The following is a 16,283-nucleotide window of genomic DNA, read 5'->3' as shown; positions in this document are numbered from 1 at the left end:
CCGCAAGGAAATTCATCCTAAATAAATTATTCACAATCGACGAACGTGTTCTCATTGATAAAGCGATTTAAGTAATTTCAGTTTAAGCGACGCGCACTCCAAGTAACTGGACTGAAATCTGAAAGCTTCGATTTTGGTCCCTGCAAAATATAATCGCAGAAATGCTCTAAGGAGCCTTGTCTTCTATCAATCGAGACGGTGAGAGACGTTCCGGCGAATTAGAGAGCTGCAAAATTCACTTCGTGCTCGAGAGCACGTGATAAAACCAATAACTGGCTCGGACCGGTCCGTTCTGTCCAGGGTCACTTCCGATCCACCCTCCACGGCGATTCCCTGAATTTCTCTTGGCACTGCCATTTGGTTTTATCGTTCTCCTGGTTTAAGCTCATCTGGTAAGTGCTGGCCGGTGCTCGCGCGGGATGTCAAAAACGTCGATCGAGCCTTTCATTCGGTTCGATCAACGGAGCCCACGCCACGACGCAGCCAACCGTCAGAGCCTCGACGTTTTACGACAAAAGGACGGGAAGGACCGAGGGGACGGAGAGACCTGACTTCCGGTTTCCCGCGCCGCCTCTCGCGTCCGCCCTTCTCCTCGCCGCCGATTCGGCTGCCACTTCTGTTTTCTCGGTTCGCGCACCACGAACTCCTTTTGTTCTCCGGAGTTCGTTGATTCTCGAAACTCCCTGTTTAGCTGGGACCAGACACGGAAACGACGTCGTCGCGCTGCCGCGAGTAACGTGGCTGATTTTCAGTTTCGAGTTGTCGAAGCATTTTCGAATGGAGAATTGAAACAGGGTCGTATACGATCCTCGAAGTGTTCGAATTGGTGCTTTATAGAAATTTAAAAGAAAATTCTAATAAAAGATTCGGCAGGATAATGTTAATTTGTATCTTGAAGTCGGCTCACGTCTTCGAGATCGTATGATAATCCAAGATCCCAGAATGAACTGCGACGCAAAAGGGCGGAAGGTAGATGGGGTGGGAATAATTATATAATATAATTCCCCTCGACGACCGCGACAATGGCTACGATTCTCGAAATAATTATCCGTCGACACGGGAAGAAGGAAACGCGGTTATTAAATTATCAAACCAGCCCGAGGGTGGGTGCAATTAAAGCGTCAATACGAAAATTACCGGCTGCGAGATTCGCACGTTCTCCGCGAGCTTTTCGAGAGGTCGAAAATCAAGGAAACGTGACCTTCCGCCTTCGCTCGGCTGCCTCGCGTGCGAACTGTACGCGCGACAAGTACTGGGATAAAATAAAAATAAAGAGGAAAGGGACGGGATTGCGAACGGGGTTGGAAGAGAGGGGTGAAAAAGGAAGGAACGAGGTTGTCGAGGCTTACATCATCGACGCGTCTGCGGCCGCGGCGAGACCACGTATGTGCCAGCAAACACGTTAATCATTCCCGACACGCTTTACCGACCGGACGAGAACGGCACGTCGTCGCGTTAACACTCGTAATTAAATTAAAAAATTTAAATAACACGGCTGACGGCTGTTGCCAGACGAGGATCCGCCAGCCCCCGCTTAAGACCGCCAACCAAGCGATTCAAGCTCCATCGGTCCTCCGACATTTCTCTCCTCCTTTTTCACCTCTCTTTCTATTTCTTTTACCTCCGCCGGCGACCCTCGTTTCAACGACTGGACCGCGCTCCAAAAGAGAGCGGAGAGGGCGTAATCATTTCGCCCGGCGTTTGCTGAACCGGCTGCACTTGCTGGAAAAGGGTAATGCGCCTCGCGGAGAGAGCGCGGATATATATAAGGAGTTCGTTCGTGTTCTTCAGAGTAATGAAGCAGATATGCAAAACTACTTAGAACGTCTCGTTTGGATCCCAAGGGCTCCGCCTCTTATTTTCACCACGGCTCGACTCACTGTTTTCCCCGTTTCCGTTTCTTCCTTTTACCCGACCGCCCCTATCCCGCCGTCCCATCCCACTCATCGCGTCTCCCTTTCATCCGGTTCATCCCGTTTTACAGATTTGTCCGTCGTTTCGATCGCGAGAGCCGTTCCTTGGTCTAGCGCGCCGCGCGAGACGAGTCCAACCTTACTTCGTCTCCTTCGACCTCTCGTTCTCCAGGGCCGGCGAATAGAATAAAAGAGGCGTAATGCCTCGGCTATTTGCATATTAAATTTGCCCCTTCATCCATCCGCGGCCCTCTCTATTCAAATGATTATTCCTCATCGTTCGCTTTAACGGAGAGAGAAGCGAGTGCGCGAGGTGTGCGGAGGGGTGGTCTAGGGAAAACGCGGGAACCGCGATGCTTTTACGCGGAAAGCTGCAGCGTTTCAATCGGCGCCGGGGCGGGAAGCGCCGACACCTCGGTCTCTCATCAAGTAATTGCGCGGAAAAGCAAAATTTTACATCCGATTTACCCGGGAAAATTCGCAATAAAGCAAGCGACTCGAATCGAGGAGCGGCTTTTACTTTCTACGAGGCTCTGGCGTATGATTTGGCTAACGTTTGCACGGATTTATTGTATCGAGGAGAATGAAGAGATTTGGATAGCGTATCAATAATTATTAAAACGTTGCATCCTGTGTGGTTTCAGTAATTCTTCCATTAACACATTGATCCATTGCTAATTTTTCAAACGTATCAAGAAGATTGCAAAACATATGCGTGATACGGCATTGATTAATTCGCCACGCTAATTACTCCCGCAACAACAGTAAACCTACAGGTTTTAATACGTGGTGGACGAGCTTAAATTAAAAAAAAGAAGTGGGAAAATTAGAACAGACACGTGGGACGATAAAAACAACACAGGCGTTCTTTAATAGGATCGCGTAAAAGCGAACGTTGTAGGGAGCAACTAAACTTGGTACAAAGTACAGAGGGATTTATGCAAATCGTCGTCGCTGGGTATGAAAGTGGCGCTTTCGCGGCAAAGGCCGCGCAGAAATGTAGGTTAACGACAGTAGTATTAGACCGCGCGAGTCAGACGCGATATCCAGTTAATCTCGTGTCGTTAGCCCCATTGTGCTTACATGTCATATTTACGTGCAATCACGTGTTATTAAATAACGTATGCAAATTCCGCCCGCGTAAATAAGTGTCACGGATTAAACTAATAACACGTAACGCGGTGCCTGACGAATCGACCGCCGATTCGTTCCACGTTCCCAACGTGCACGCGGCACGCTCGATGCGTCCATCATGAAGGGGTTGAAAATACAATAGTTCCGTGCACGCGTACACCGATATCTTAGAATACCGTCAGAAAATGAATTCAAATAGAAAAACAACAATCCTATCCAGTGTTTCGAGTCAAAGTCAAAGTAAAATTTGATGTCCCCAAATTGTGGCGTGGTTATCGCACGTTCTCCAGCTCGCGTTTCAGTCATCGCGGCGCAACGGTAGCGCGCTCGAATTACCAGATATTGTGACGCTGCACACGCGTCGAAACGAGACGAGAACGAGGCGATGAGGGTCGTCGAGGCGCGCGGAAAAACCCGGGAAAAGAGAACCGGGAGAGGAACGAGGGAAAGTTTGCGCGTCCGATGTTAAGGCGTTTCAGTCTTCGTGCCGTCGCGTAATATGAGAAGATCACGCGATAAAGTTACAGTCCTTTTCTCCGCTATCGTTGTCCCCGTTGTCGACGCCGACGTTGGTTGTTGTCAAAAGCCCCTTACCTACTCGACGACGATAGAAAAAACAACCGAAGAAGACGAGGCGACACGAAAGGGGGTGGTGGTTGCGCGGCGGTGCCTGCGGCGGCGGTGGTGTGTTACAAGGAAACTGTACAGTCTCCATGGCGACCCGGTAAGACCTCTTCCACGGGGTGTAATGAAATCCTGAAAATCCCGCAAACGCGCGCGGCAACTGAGCTGGCTAAATAGCTGGTCCAGCTCTCCGTGTTTTTCAGCTTGATCCCGCGTTCCGCTTGGAAAATCCGGGGAATGCAGTTTCTATAGCGGCGAAGTGATTTCCGGTCTGGACGGGATGAAAAGTGCTCCTCTTTGCTTCTTATCGAGTGGATTGTCCGTGTCAATTTAAATCGCTGGATATAAGAAACGCGCCGCGCGACCGCCCGGCGAACGGGTCCAACCGTGAAGGGGTCGGTTAGTATTTTATACTCTCGATCCGTTTTTGCAGATTGAAATAACTACAGCTTTTGCCAGAGCTTTGGAATCCAGCGGCGAGCAAGAAGCGCTGACATAAATTTTCGAACCGTTCCCAACGACCACGTCCTCGTAATCCTGTTGTACAATCCTGGCAATACCTTCTCCTTAGCGAGGACAAGAAAACTCGCTGGAACGTACGAGTCGACCGCTGCCTGGTGCATCCTACGAAATGTAACAATCGCGTATACATTATAGCGGCGGTATTAAATTTCCAGGGATTTCATTTGTCAGCGTAACCACGAAGCCGATACAAGGCTGGTAGCGACGTCGATCATCGCTGAGAATGTTTCTCGCGTACTAATCGATGTATCGGTGGAAATCGATCTTCATCGAGCTCTGTTATTGTTACAATGTCTCGTAACTGGTATATTTTTCCCAAGGAACGATATTTTATGCGTTGCTCGCGTGCGAACGTTGAGAAGATTGAAATCAGCACGATAAATCAACTATTCTACTGGAAGGATTACGGTGAATTTCACTCGAAAACGATAGGAAAGTTTAAAATGCGCGTATCGCAATTGGGATCCGGCCAAATTGTATCCCAGTTAGCCAGCAGGAAATTGTTGAATCGTTACAGCCCCCTGAGTGCCAAACACACCGAGCAATCGCTCGCTGCACTAATTGAATATATGTACGTGCTAAATCTGTGTCACTCGGTTGCAAAAAAAAAAAAAAATAGAACGTAACTACGTATTTTTCGCATGCGGGACAGAGAAAAGATACAGCTCGCTCGCATGTACGCATCGTTAAACGAATCTCGTCTATTTTTCCAGCCTGTATCCCATCTCGATCTGCTGTATTTCATCGTGCGCGTTTCATCCAATTATGTTACTACATAACGAACAACCAGGAAGCGAAAAAGCTCAGACATTCAGTTGTACTCGCTTCCAAATTATTCTCGCTTCGCTCGCGCAAAAAAAATGTTACACGCTTCGAGATCGATCGAGTCTAATCGTTGAAAATGAAAGTCGAGAAAACTATTGCGCACCCTGAAATCGGTCCCACGGAATAAAAGAATAATCAGCTATCTCGATTTTGGTAGCAATCTTCGAACTTGTCATCCGACGCGAACCACCACGCGCTAGAGAGCGAAGCGGACGCGGGACAGGGACAGATCGCGATACGAGGAGCACGCGTCCTCTTGTCCCTCGGATAAAATCTGACCGATCCCGACAGACTGCCGGTTTTCCGGGGAGTCCGACACATCGATCACGTGCACGCCTAATAGCAGCACGTGTTGGTGATTACGCTCGAGGGACTGCGGCTAGATCGGGTCTAGGTAATTGCCTGAGCATCGGGCTCCCACCATCCAGCCTCCGATCTCCATCCGACGTACCAACAAACCCCCGTACACACCAGAATCGCCCCGCATGTACGACTATCGACGGTGCGGCCCCGCTACGTACGCGATTGATTGGTTAACATGTCTGGCTGGCCTCCAGTCTGGCCTTGATTATCTATCTCTCCACCCTGTCTGCAGCTTACTCGGCTACGGTTCACTTTCTCTCTTGCCTCTCTGCCGTTTCCCGCCCCTTCTATCGCGCGCGCGGCACCCACCACCGTATCATTCAAATTGCGGTATTAAATCCCTCCTCCGCGCCTCGGTGCGCACCCCTTCCCTAAAAACTGTCCTCCCAAGGCACGATGGAAATTGCGCGTTTTACGTGGGACCATGTAATTGAGCTCGATATAGCGGATCGTTTTAAAAAGAGAGGAAAGAGAGGAAAGAGGAGAGAGAAAAATGGAACGAGCGTGTCTAGCTGTTCATCCATCGCTTCGTTCGTCTCACGGTGCCAATTTGCTCGAACTTTATTCTTGCGTTATTATAATATATAGCTCTTGCTTTAATTTTTCTCCTTCGATCTTAATAGCTTTGGCTGGTGCGTGAGTGCAAGAGATATCTGCGATATTTCCAACGATGCTTCCATATTGAAATGTTGTTCAATATATTTTTATGTATGAGAATACATAAATATAAGTAACCTGTTGCGTACCCTAGAAAAACCAGATCGACTGAACTAAATACATCCTGAATCGTATGCAGTAAAATCTCGCACAATTACTTTGAATAGTCTATACTTATTCTTTTAACGCGAAACTGACTATTAATTAAAAACCGATTAAATAAAATTCCAAAGTTCCGCGATCGTCTTTCCTGTTATCACACCCTTCACTGAGACGAATCAGCGAAAAGTCTGAACAGTCTCGAATTATTCTCGCAGATGTCCATCTTCAGGGCGCGACCACCCTTTCCCTCGCGATCAACGCGAGCGTCAAACGATGATTAAAAGCAAAAAATATCGTACGCAGACGTAGCGCCTCAGGTGTGTTGGGGCTAAAAAGTATTATGGGAAGTAACTGAAAACGGCACGCAGGGGCCACCGGTGTCTCTTACAAAAGGAAGGAGGCGCGACGTTCTCCGACCGTCTCGCCCCTTCCGAGGCGAGCTTCTTTTTATTTTTTATTTTCGGTTCGCAAAGGGAAGCATTTTTGCACGCTGTATGAACACGTAGGCAAGGGTAGACAGAGGTGTAGGTGTCTATTAAAGCACAAGAGTGACATAATACTCGCCACTTAAAAAGGGTTGCCGTGTGACCAGACAGCGAGAGGGTGTCTGGTGTCTCAAGAGCCCCACTCTACGGCGTACCGTGCGCATCCCCGGGGCTCATCCCTTGCGCGCTGCGTTAAGACAAATGCGTACCCTTACTCTGCGCGTATCAGCGCATACGTGAGTGATTCAATGCGCTGAGATAGACGCGGCGGGTCAGATCGATCGTTCGCTCGATCAAGCACTCTCGGCTAACCGGAAGATATATCTTACGTCGGTGGTTTTTAATTTCTCTATTTTCGAACGAGAAGTGAATATACTTTATACTTTCAGTCGAGATGTTTTTGCAGAGGTATTGAATTTATTTCAAACATTTTCTCAATTAATGTACGCAACGAATACAGATTTTACTTTAGGAGGCGTTACTTTTGATCTAAATTTTTATGGTACACGGACTGGTACGTAAAAAGTAACGAGGAAATAGATGAATAGAATTTCCACGGCAAGCATTAACATCGTTGCAAAACACGGAAACAACCGCAGGGTTTTAAATTCCGTTCAACGCATCCTTCTATCTCCGCCGGTTGAATTTGCACATTACACACGATAGAAAAGTATAAGCAAATGTTCTCGCGCTTCAGACGCAGAACTTCCGTCGGATCTGCACCTGTAGGATGAAATTTAGCCGGCTTCCGGTGCTTCCCCGTCCTCTCGAGACGTTTCATTCCGCGGATGAAAAGCGCCCGCGGATTACCTTTACAAAATACACGAGGATTCCCCGCGTTTTCGCGGAGGCGGCTTGATCCTTTCTCCCCTCCAGCGCGGAATACAATTTTATGGCTCGCTTTTTGAAGGAAGACCGCCGGTAACCCCTTTCGCTAGACGAACACCGATGAGAGACGGGAATGGAAAAGTAAAAAAGAGGAGCGCGAGAGACAGAGAGAGAGAGAGAGAGGGACGCGTGGAAAGATGAAGAATAAAAGAGCGAGAGGACGACGATACGAGGGGACAGAACGTCTGCTTCTTTCTGCGATGCGTGACCCTCCTCGCTCGAAACGTATCCAACCCCACGCGTGGGGTTAGGCCACCTCGGAAGGGTGTAAATGTACTGGCGGATAGATTCGTAAATATACGGGAGAGCAGACGGGAAGGGAGACGGAATAGGACGCGCGTCAGAAATTCCGCAAAATTTAAACCTCCAGACATCCATCACCATACGCGACAACCAACCCCCTCAACCCTTGCGAACGCGCCAAACTCTTCGCGCGGTACGCTCTTTCTATAGCTTGCCAGCCTCTGTTCTGTCGGTAGATTCGTCAAGTGTGGTCTGTCCTTTAAAGTCGCCTCGAAGACAGATAAAAATATTACAAAAGAATTACCAACCGACGATTATAAATTAAAATCAGAACATCTTAAGCATCAGCTAATTTGAATTCGACGCTCCTCGATTCAAGTATGCATTCACTTTAAACGGTCCGAAGGAAAGCCTCGCAGTTTCAATTTTCGAATTCATACAGTGTACCTCGCGTCTCCGTAAAGCGAGAGAAAAAGAAACAGAGATTAGTAACAACGTTAACGAACAACTGTTGGGCGGTGGTTAGCAACGAGGATGAATTAAATGGGAACGCTGTGAATTACAATCCGTCTGGTGCGCCCGAACCGCGAGCCTGCGTTTTTCATCCCGTCCAGATTATCGGGCGGTAAACAATGGAAAAATTATAACGAACGCGAAGAATGCAGCTTTGTCGGTGGCATGCGCGTGGATCGGCTCGTAGACGGCAGACCGTGGCCTCTTCGTCGCGGTGAAATATTCAGTATTGTTCGCGGCGTGCACGCGAGAAAGCCAACCCGGGGAGGCAGACGGAAAGCACAACAGGGCCTGCCCGGCTCGTTGCCGATGTAAATTTTTTAAGCGACCCGGCTCGCGTGCATCCGTGCATCGGCCAGTTTAATTAGAAGCGAACGCCGCTGTTAGCCCGCCGCCTCGCGTCCCGACACGGCCCACGGTAAATGTTCAACCCGCGAACGTTTAAGTCCTTTCAATGATTTATTTCCTTTTCCAATTTGCGCGACAATGCGACCGCGCGCCCCACTGCTGCTCCTCCTCCTGTTTCCCTCGTTGGCCGCGTTTTCTGCATCGCGAATCGGGCCCTTTGTATCGCGAGAAATTACGGCCACGTAACATCGACGAATTCATCGCGCGCGGGGGTTGAAACGGAGACGAAGGACGCGGAGAAACGGACGCGATCGCGACGACGGTGGTGACAGGGGAAAAAAGTTGCTGGCACAATGGAAAAAAAGAAAAGCTGCGCGCCGTGAACGCACCGGAAAGAAACAACCAGATGCTCTCTTTGCCGTGGTAGCCGCGTTGATGGGAAACCAAGAGAATGTATACTTTGTTCGGTCACGGGGAATGCAGCGCGGGGTTGTTTGGGTGGTACGTTGGTAATTAAGTGGTCCGGTTTTGTTTTAATTTCCGCGCGATATTGAAACTGCGCGGAGAAGGGTGATTGTTTGGACGATGTGTGTATTCCAATTTGTTCAGATCATTTTGTGTTAGTATATTTTATGCGAACCATTAATGTGTTTTATTGTATTCGAAATAATTGCATCGTTGAAGCATTGCTGTTACCAATTGGTACAGGCGCATGGGAAATAAATGAGTGTAGATTTATTTATATTACATCTGTGAGAAAATATTAATCTGCATGGAGTTATTGATATTAGCATATGTTGTGCAATAATACGTATATCTATCAGACTATTCGGCTACCGCAAACAATTGCTAGATTAGAGCCAACTGAAATTTAATAATCTTTAAAATTTTTAGCTTTATTCTAGAGCTTTAGAATTTTCCTAGTCCAGTTTTCCTTGGCTAACGTTGATCTCAGCGAGAAGATAGTCCAAGCATTAATTGCATTCGTGCAATTACGCTCGCGGTAATACAAGCGTTTCTCACGACGCGTAACGAATATAACGTATTCATATCACGCGGGCCACGTTCATCGGCGCGCGGAGACCAGGACATCCATGATGTTCGCAATATTTGGCAAATATTCATGGAATTCTTCTTTTAAGCTCGCGGATGGATAGACATTGAAAATATTTACCGTACGTGCTAAAAAAATATGGGATATATTCTTCGGCGCGCGGGCACGCGTTTGTTTTTCGGGTGTCCCCCTGAATATTCCGCGGCGAGGCCGCGATCCTGCTCGCGAGCGTAAAAATACACCGCGCGATAACTGCGCCGACCGATAACAGTCGCGAATGTTTCCCGACTTCGCATAACCAAACTTTCGGCCCACCTTTGACTCGGCAATGACGACTAACCACGGAAAATTCCAAATCTCACCCGTTCCAAAGTAAATGGGGGATACCTCTCGCCGCTAGGACGCCACCGCCCCATGAAAAATGTGAATCGACCGTCGCCGCGAACCTTTTGGTACGATTACACCCGTACGAGTAGCCATTTCCATCTCTTCGATCATTGGTATACAAAAAGTCGACATTTTTCGTTGCTATTCTAATCTTTTTCGCGACATTCGAGGAAACATCGTTGGAATCAGTGAACTAATCGTACACGTGAAATGAATTTAATTAAGAATGCTAAAGATTGCGCGAATGTAATAAATTACTAAGAATCCATCGCTAAACTATTTTATTTCACTCTATTCGAAGGAGTTGATCCTGTAATAATTAAGTACTGCACACATTTTCCAGAAATTCCCTTACACATTTGATCGGACGCAATGAACCCAACGACAAATCAAGCCAGAACAGTATAACCGACGATCGTAAACGATAATGCACTAGAAAGAACCAAAGAGACAGCCGCGAAAACGAACAATCAAAGTGGTTGAACCGTAACCCTTTCCGCCGGGGGCGCACTCCGACCCCTAAACTCAATCGTCCTCTGATTAATTTATTTCAGAGATTATCCGCCTTTTGCGCGTGCCCTTTGCCAGAACTGGTTCCGGTAATACCGGTAATGCGCTATGATCGTTCAGCCGTTCGTTAATCGCACACCCGCTCGAAATAAACGTGCACGCCGGTAGATTTCAGCGAGGCAGTGCCGCTCGATGGATTTCGACTGGAACGTTGGCGCAGAACAACGCGATCGATCGGAAGGATCCCAACCGGACGCGTCGAGCGAGGTCGAAAAAATTCGCTCGGCGGAGAACGAGGAGGGAGAGCAAAATCGGGGGATCGCCTCGAGTGGATCGAACGGCTCGCTGAAAAACACTGCTTCCTGGAATTTTCTTCAAAACCAATGGGAGAATCATTTCAAAATGTGCGATCGCGGAAGAGACACGGTCTATCAGCCAAACTTTGATGGAAACGCAGTTGGTTTCGCAGGGGAGGATCTTTGGCTACCAAAAGTAGCCGATTTGGGTTACAATAATTACGAGGAAGCAAAAGAAACCAACGAACGCTACAGAAACTGTAAAAGCGGTATCAATATCAGCGTCGTTTCTCGCCAGGAAACACCCAGTGAAAACGGGGGGGTGGAGAAACCGATGTACAGCGTTTCGTTCAAACGTTGCTATGACAAGTGAGTGATTTTTCAGCAGTGGTAATAGTAACTGGAGAGACGCGGCAATATTTGTTCACGTTTTACGATACAAAGGTACGAACTAACATTTTCAGTCGCAATCCAAAGTGGGATAACAAACGCAGAAGGTTCTTCTCCTCGTACAGCAACAAATCGAAAAAATCCAAGAAACATGGAAACAGGTATCTTGTTATACCAGCTATACTAGTATAACTAGGATAAAAGCACTTAAAAGCCTGAGACGATCATTTCAATCACACCCAGGTGTCAAAACCAATCTCGAGAGAAGACTGAGAACGAAAGTCCATCGAACTACCGTGGCACTTTTGAGAATTGTTGCGGGAACTGCGAGCCGTACGTAGTTGAAATACAGAGCAACGACTGTGGCTCGTGTCGAAACTGGCAGAGTACCGATTTCGAGACGAAAACCGCGTGCTTCGAAGACTGCTGTTGGCGAGGCGACGCGTCGAACGTTCGCGTGGCTCCTCAGCGACCTTGCGTGGAGAACGCGACCTGCTGTGCCCCGGCAAACGAGCCGAACTGCGATTTCCTGCGCGAAGAACGCGCCGCCGCCCCCAGCAAACATTGCCTGCAGCGCGTGCACTTCGCTAAAGCGGACAATTGCGCGAAAACGAACTGTTCCGCGTGCTCGTTCTGCTCGAGGAAGTGTACGCCGTCGAAAGCCAGTTTGTTCGTGGAAATAGGCGAGAGTGTCGGGGACGTGTGCAATTTGACTTCCGCCCGAGCGTTACAATGCGACGAGTCGATGGAGTCGTTGAAGGGCGACGCCGTGCGGACAGGAAGCAGCGTTGGGAAGAGGCGGAAGTCAGATTTGCTGAGAGGTCGAAGCAAATCGAAGAAAAACGAGCCGCGATGCAGTTCGAGTTGCAAGGGTCGTCCCAGTGCTGTGGAACGTGGTTACTCGGATGGAATTGCGAGCGAGCATGTGCATGGCGATAATTGTGCGATCGAGCAGGTGCCGCAGGAAGCGTTCTGTCCTGGGATGTTGGAAGCCACCAGTTTACAGGAACTGCGAGATTGCAGGTAAATCGCACCATTGTTTGGAATCATCGTAATTCTAGTTCTAATTATTAAGAGATTAATTGCTATCGAATGTATCGACGATCATCTTACAGAGCGCAAACGGAGAGTGACATGTATCTGAAGAAAAGTACGGCAGGCTGTAGCCAACAATGCGAGACAGACGAGCGTTCATTGTTAGACGACATTCGAAAGGGAAAAGTCTGGTCGCAGTTACAGGACACGTACAGGAGTTTTGTCAAAGTAGCGGCGACCAGCATCGGTCAAATCGTGAAGCAATCGTCGAAATTGAAGCGCTCCAAGAAATGCCCCAAGAAACAGTGCGGGACGTGCACAAAGGGATGCGAAATGAACGTTGCACGCGCGGACCAATGCAACCAATCGGAATCGTGCAACGAGTGCACGCACGAGGGGACGCATTGGAAGGGAGTGACGGCACACGAATCGAACAACTGCGATACGCACTGCTGCAGAAATGTCTGCTACGACAACTGTCAGACGAGTGTCTGCAGTTACCATCAACTGTGTTTATCCACGCCAAGTACGTTTGTAGTTTAGTATGCCCTTTTTGTAACACCCTCACACTGCACCTTCGAGAATACTTCGTTTCGGTTCTTTCTTAACCACACGATCTATTTACTGTTCGATATTGTACACTTCTTAATATCGTGTATAATATTCGTTCGATAGTTTAAATGCGAATTTATGACAGTTCGTAGTCTCCTGAGATGGCAAATTTCTTTTAGGGTACACGTAGAAAGGAACTTGTAACCACTGATTGCGGTTCCAAGAAAAGGAAGAGATCAAACGGACGCGAATCATCCAGGAATGCAGTGTGGGGGTTAAATTAACATCTCTGATACGGTGAAATAGCGGCTATGCACATCGAATTAATTTGTAACTATGTGACAAAATAAAACACTCCCTAACTGAGGACTAAATATCGAATGTTCTTAAATTCTCATAATCCTAAACTCGTTCAACTAGAATACAAGCATAATTTCACGCATTGTCAAACTTTTAACCAACTCCAATTAATCAGTTTCCTATAAAATCCAAGACGTTCGTTTTCAGACAATTATTGGAAACCCAACAGCAATACGGCGGAGCAGATTCAATCAGAGAGGGATTGGCATCTTGACCCTTCTAACGAAGCACCCTCTCAAGATCCACGACAGGCCACACACGGTGGTGTTCGTAAAAGAGGCGGTGGCGACTCCCCTAATCAAAAGAAAAAATCGTCGAGACGTCCCAACCCGGGGGAACAATCAGGGTCATCCAATAATCGCGACAACCCTGATTCGAGAAACCAAATAACGAGCCAACAAACGGAGCCGTTCCTACCCCACGACGGGGAGACGGAGCGAGCAACGGTGCACATAGACGTGAGCGTTCAAGCGAGCGCCATTCGAGCTGCGGTCGAACCATCGTCTCCTTACATCGCGGAGAGCATGACGTACCAGAAGAGAGTGAAGACCATAAAACGGCTCGAGTCTCCGAAGAAACGAGACAGTCTTGTAATTCAGGAAATAGACTCCTCGTCGCACGCCATTCCCCATAAAGAAGAATCAAAGGTATCGAGAAGACCTGTCGCCCAACCGCCAAGGAGAGCCGTCCCGACTCCTGTGGCTTCGAGACGCGTACCCAGAGCCGCGAGACCGGAAATTAGTAGCAGAATAGTAACGTCGTCGAGGAGAGAACTGACGCAAAGAGATAGGCCAGATAAAACGACGACGCCAGACAGAATAATCGCGAAGTCGCCAATGATGGGTAGACCGGTTCAGTGTACGATTCTTACAGATAACAGATACGTATGCGGGTCAGATTTCAGAGAGACGTCTATACAAGTCGAGAAATTATGCACGTGCCCGCCTAGTACGGCGATGCTTAGATCTGCAGTTGAAGAGAAACCTACAATAGAGCCTATAAAAGAAAACGATGAACCGGTGGTAGAGGATACACCTGAAGAGGCGGCTCCAGAATCAGCTGCAACCGTAGAAACACCTGTCGAAACGGACGATGCAACGAAAGAGGTGCCCACAGTAGGCGATATTAAAGAAGAGGCTGAACAAACAGTAGATACACAAGAAGATGCATCTGCTGCTGAAGGAACCGAAGCAGAGTTGCCATCAATGATAGAAACACCCGAAGAAACACTGGACGCTCCTACAGAAGAATCTATGACACCCATGCCAGACAGTCTTACTACGACGGAACCTGTCGCAGACAAACCAACAGAGGAACCGGAAGAAACGCCAGATAGCCAGACATTAGCGACAACTGTAAACGATGTTTCCACACCGATAGAATTCAGCAGAGAGTTCAACGGGAAACGGACCTACGTGAGCGTGCAGATGCAAACGTCGAACACGATCCTAACGCAGATCCTGTCCGAGTTTCAAATCGGCAATAAAAAGCGACAGGTGCTGATGAGCATCAGGCTGCAATCGAACCTCGACGGAAGCGGTCAGGGCACGCAACAGTCGCCGGAAGCGAGCGGCAGCGAAGTATGAGCGGGCAGCCACGCGTCTTGCTTCCGTCGTAACCAATCGAACGGGCGAATTCCGCTGAATATTCATCGAGCGTGGTTACACCGGAGGCAGGGGTGGATATTAATGGTCAGACAGAACGGAACGATGAAACTGAATATTCTATACAGGCGAGAGGAAGGAGGAGGCAGCCGCCAATGGGCGAAGATACGCTCTACGATCATCAGAGACGAACGAGGAGACCTTGCCCCATTAGATCCGCGCTGAACAGACCGAGGAGACCGTCGGATCTTTACACGCTGCAATCGTTAGCCTCTGGAAGCAGCATCGACAGTCCGAGGAGGGAAAGGACGCGTCCACGACGTGTAGATCGCGGTGCTACACGTATGATTTTATAGTACTTTGTTTCGAAAGTATTTGCGCGATTAAAGGCAAATTTTAGCGACGCGTATAGTACTTGAAAGGGTTTGTGATTTTCAGAGACGAATTATTCGTGCAGCGGACCTTGCGGAAGAGTGAAGCGTGAGTCGTAAGGGAGCTTAAAATACGGTAATGAAATGCTGATTTTTATTCAATTCTTTATATTTTATATAGTCTTGCAATGGGTCTTTGAAAGAGATTGATTAGAAATTGATAGATTGTAATATTAAGCCGTGTTTGTAAGATCGAAGAGATGTTCAGAAGTATATGCGATAACCAAAAACTGTACGTAACTTTTGTATTAGTTGTGTAAATATGGCAATACTGCAAGCGTATGCAAGTTCATTACGCATGTGACACATCACTATGCAACTTATAACCTTATATCCTTATATCCTTGGAACATACAGATGTTAAGTCGAAAAGTGTAATTTCCAATGCATACAGTTAAACTGACCAGCATAAAACTAAGTTTAAGAAACTAAAAAAAAAATGGTTACTTAACGAATCTTAAGAAAACTATCCTCGATAGAAGTTCAGGTACCTTAATCGCGTACTCTATCACAAAATACCATACAAAACCAGTCAGGATGACCACAAACGCTATACGTAATTACAAAACCGGCGAGGAATCGAAGAAAATTCTTGCAGAATCAGAAAACACTAAAAATGAGCCGTGCATACAGTCAGAAGTACAATACTGTCAAGAATCAAGCTTGCAGACGTCCACGTGCAATTCCAAAGACGCTGCGACGGAATCGCGCGTCCACACTGACAGCGTGTACATAACCGCGGAAATATATTCGATGACAGACCTTCCTTCTTGCCTACAACCGGACAACTGCAAACAAACGCCACTTAAACCGGGGACGATCGTTCCAGAGTACTACGACGGGAAATGCGTGATTCTGTTCGCGTACAGATGCAAAGGAGTGAACACATCGGAACCGTTCGAGCCCAGCCCGCCCGTGAAACACATTTTCCCGTCCGTGGAGATCCAGGAAAAGTTAGAGCAATCGCGCAACAGCGATGCGACGAGAAAAACCGAATGTGAAAATGTCCACGCGTTCCATATGACTGCCACGTTTCCAGGTGTGACG

At 47.9% G+C, this 16,283-nt stretch overlaps 1 protein-coding gene across 1 annotated transcript; it reads left to right on the top strand.

The window, feature by feature from the left end:
• The first annotated feature begins 10,430 nt into the window (after positions 1-10,430).
• Positions 10,431-14,787, top strand: LOC143433455 (uncharacterized). The gene is made up of 7 exons (XM_076910792.1): positions 10,431-10,460; positions 10,613-10,666; positions 10,737-11,233; positions 11,329-11,415; positions 11,537-12,277; positions 12,370-12,815; positions 13,349-14,787. The coding sequence occupies exons 1-7, from the start codon at positions 10,431-10,433 to the stop codon at positions 14,785-14,787; spliced, it is 3,294 nt and encodes a 1,097-aa protein (XP_076766907.1).
• Positions 14,788-16,283: the final 1,496 nt, after the last annotated feature.

The sequence above is a fragment of the Xylocopa sonorina genome, chromosome 3 (assembly GCF_050948175.1).
Source record: "Xylocopa sonorina isolate GNS202 chromosome 3, iyXylSono1_principal, whole genome shotgun sequence".
NCBI lineage: Eukaryota > Metazoa > Arthropoda > Insecta > Hymenoptera > Apidae > Xylocopa > Xylocopa sonorina.
Note: the sequence above shows the minus strand (reverse complement) of the source record. Positions and strands in the feature narration are given on the sequence as shown.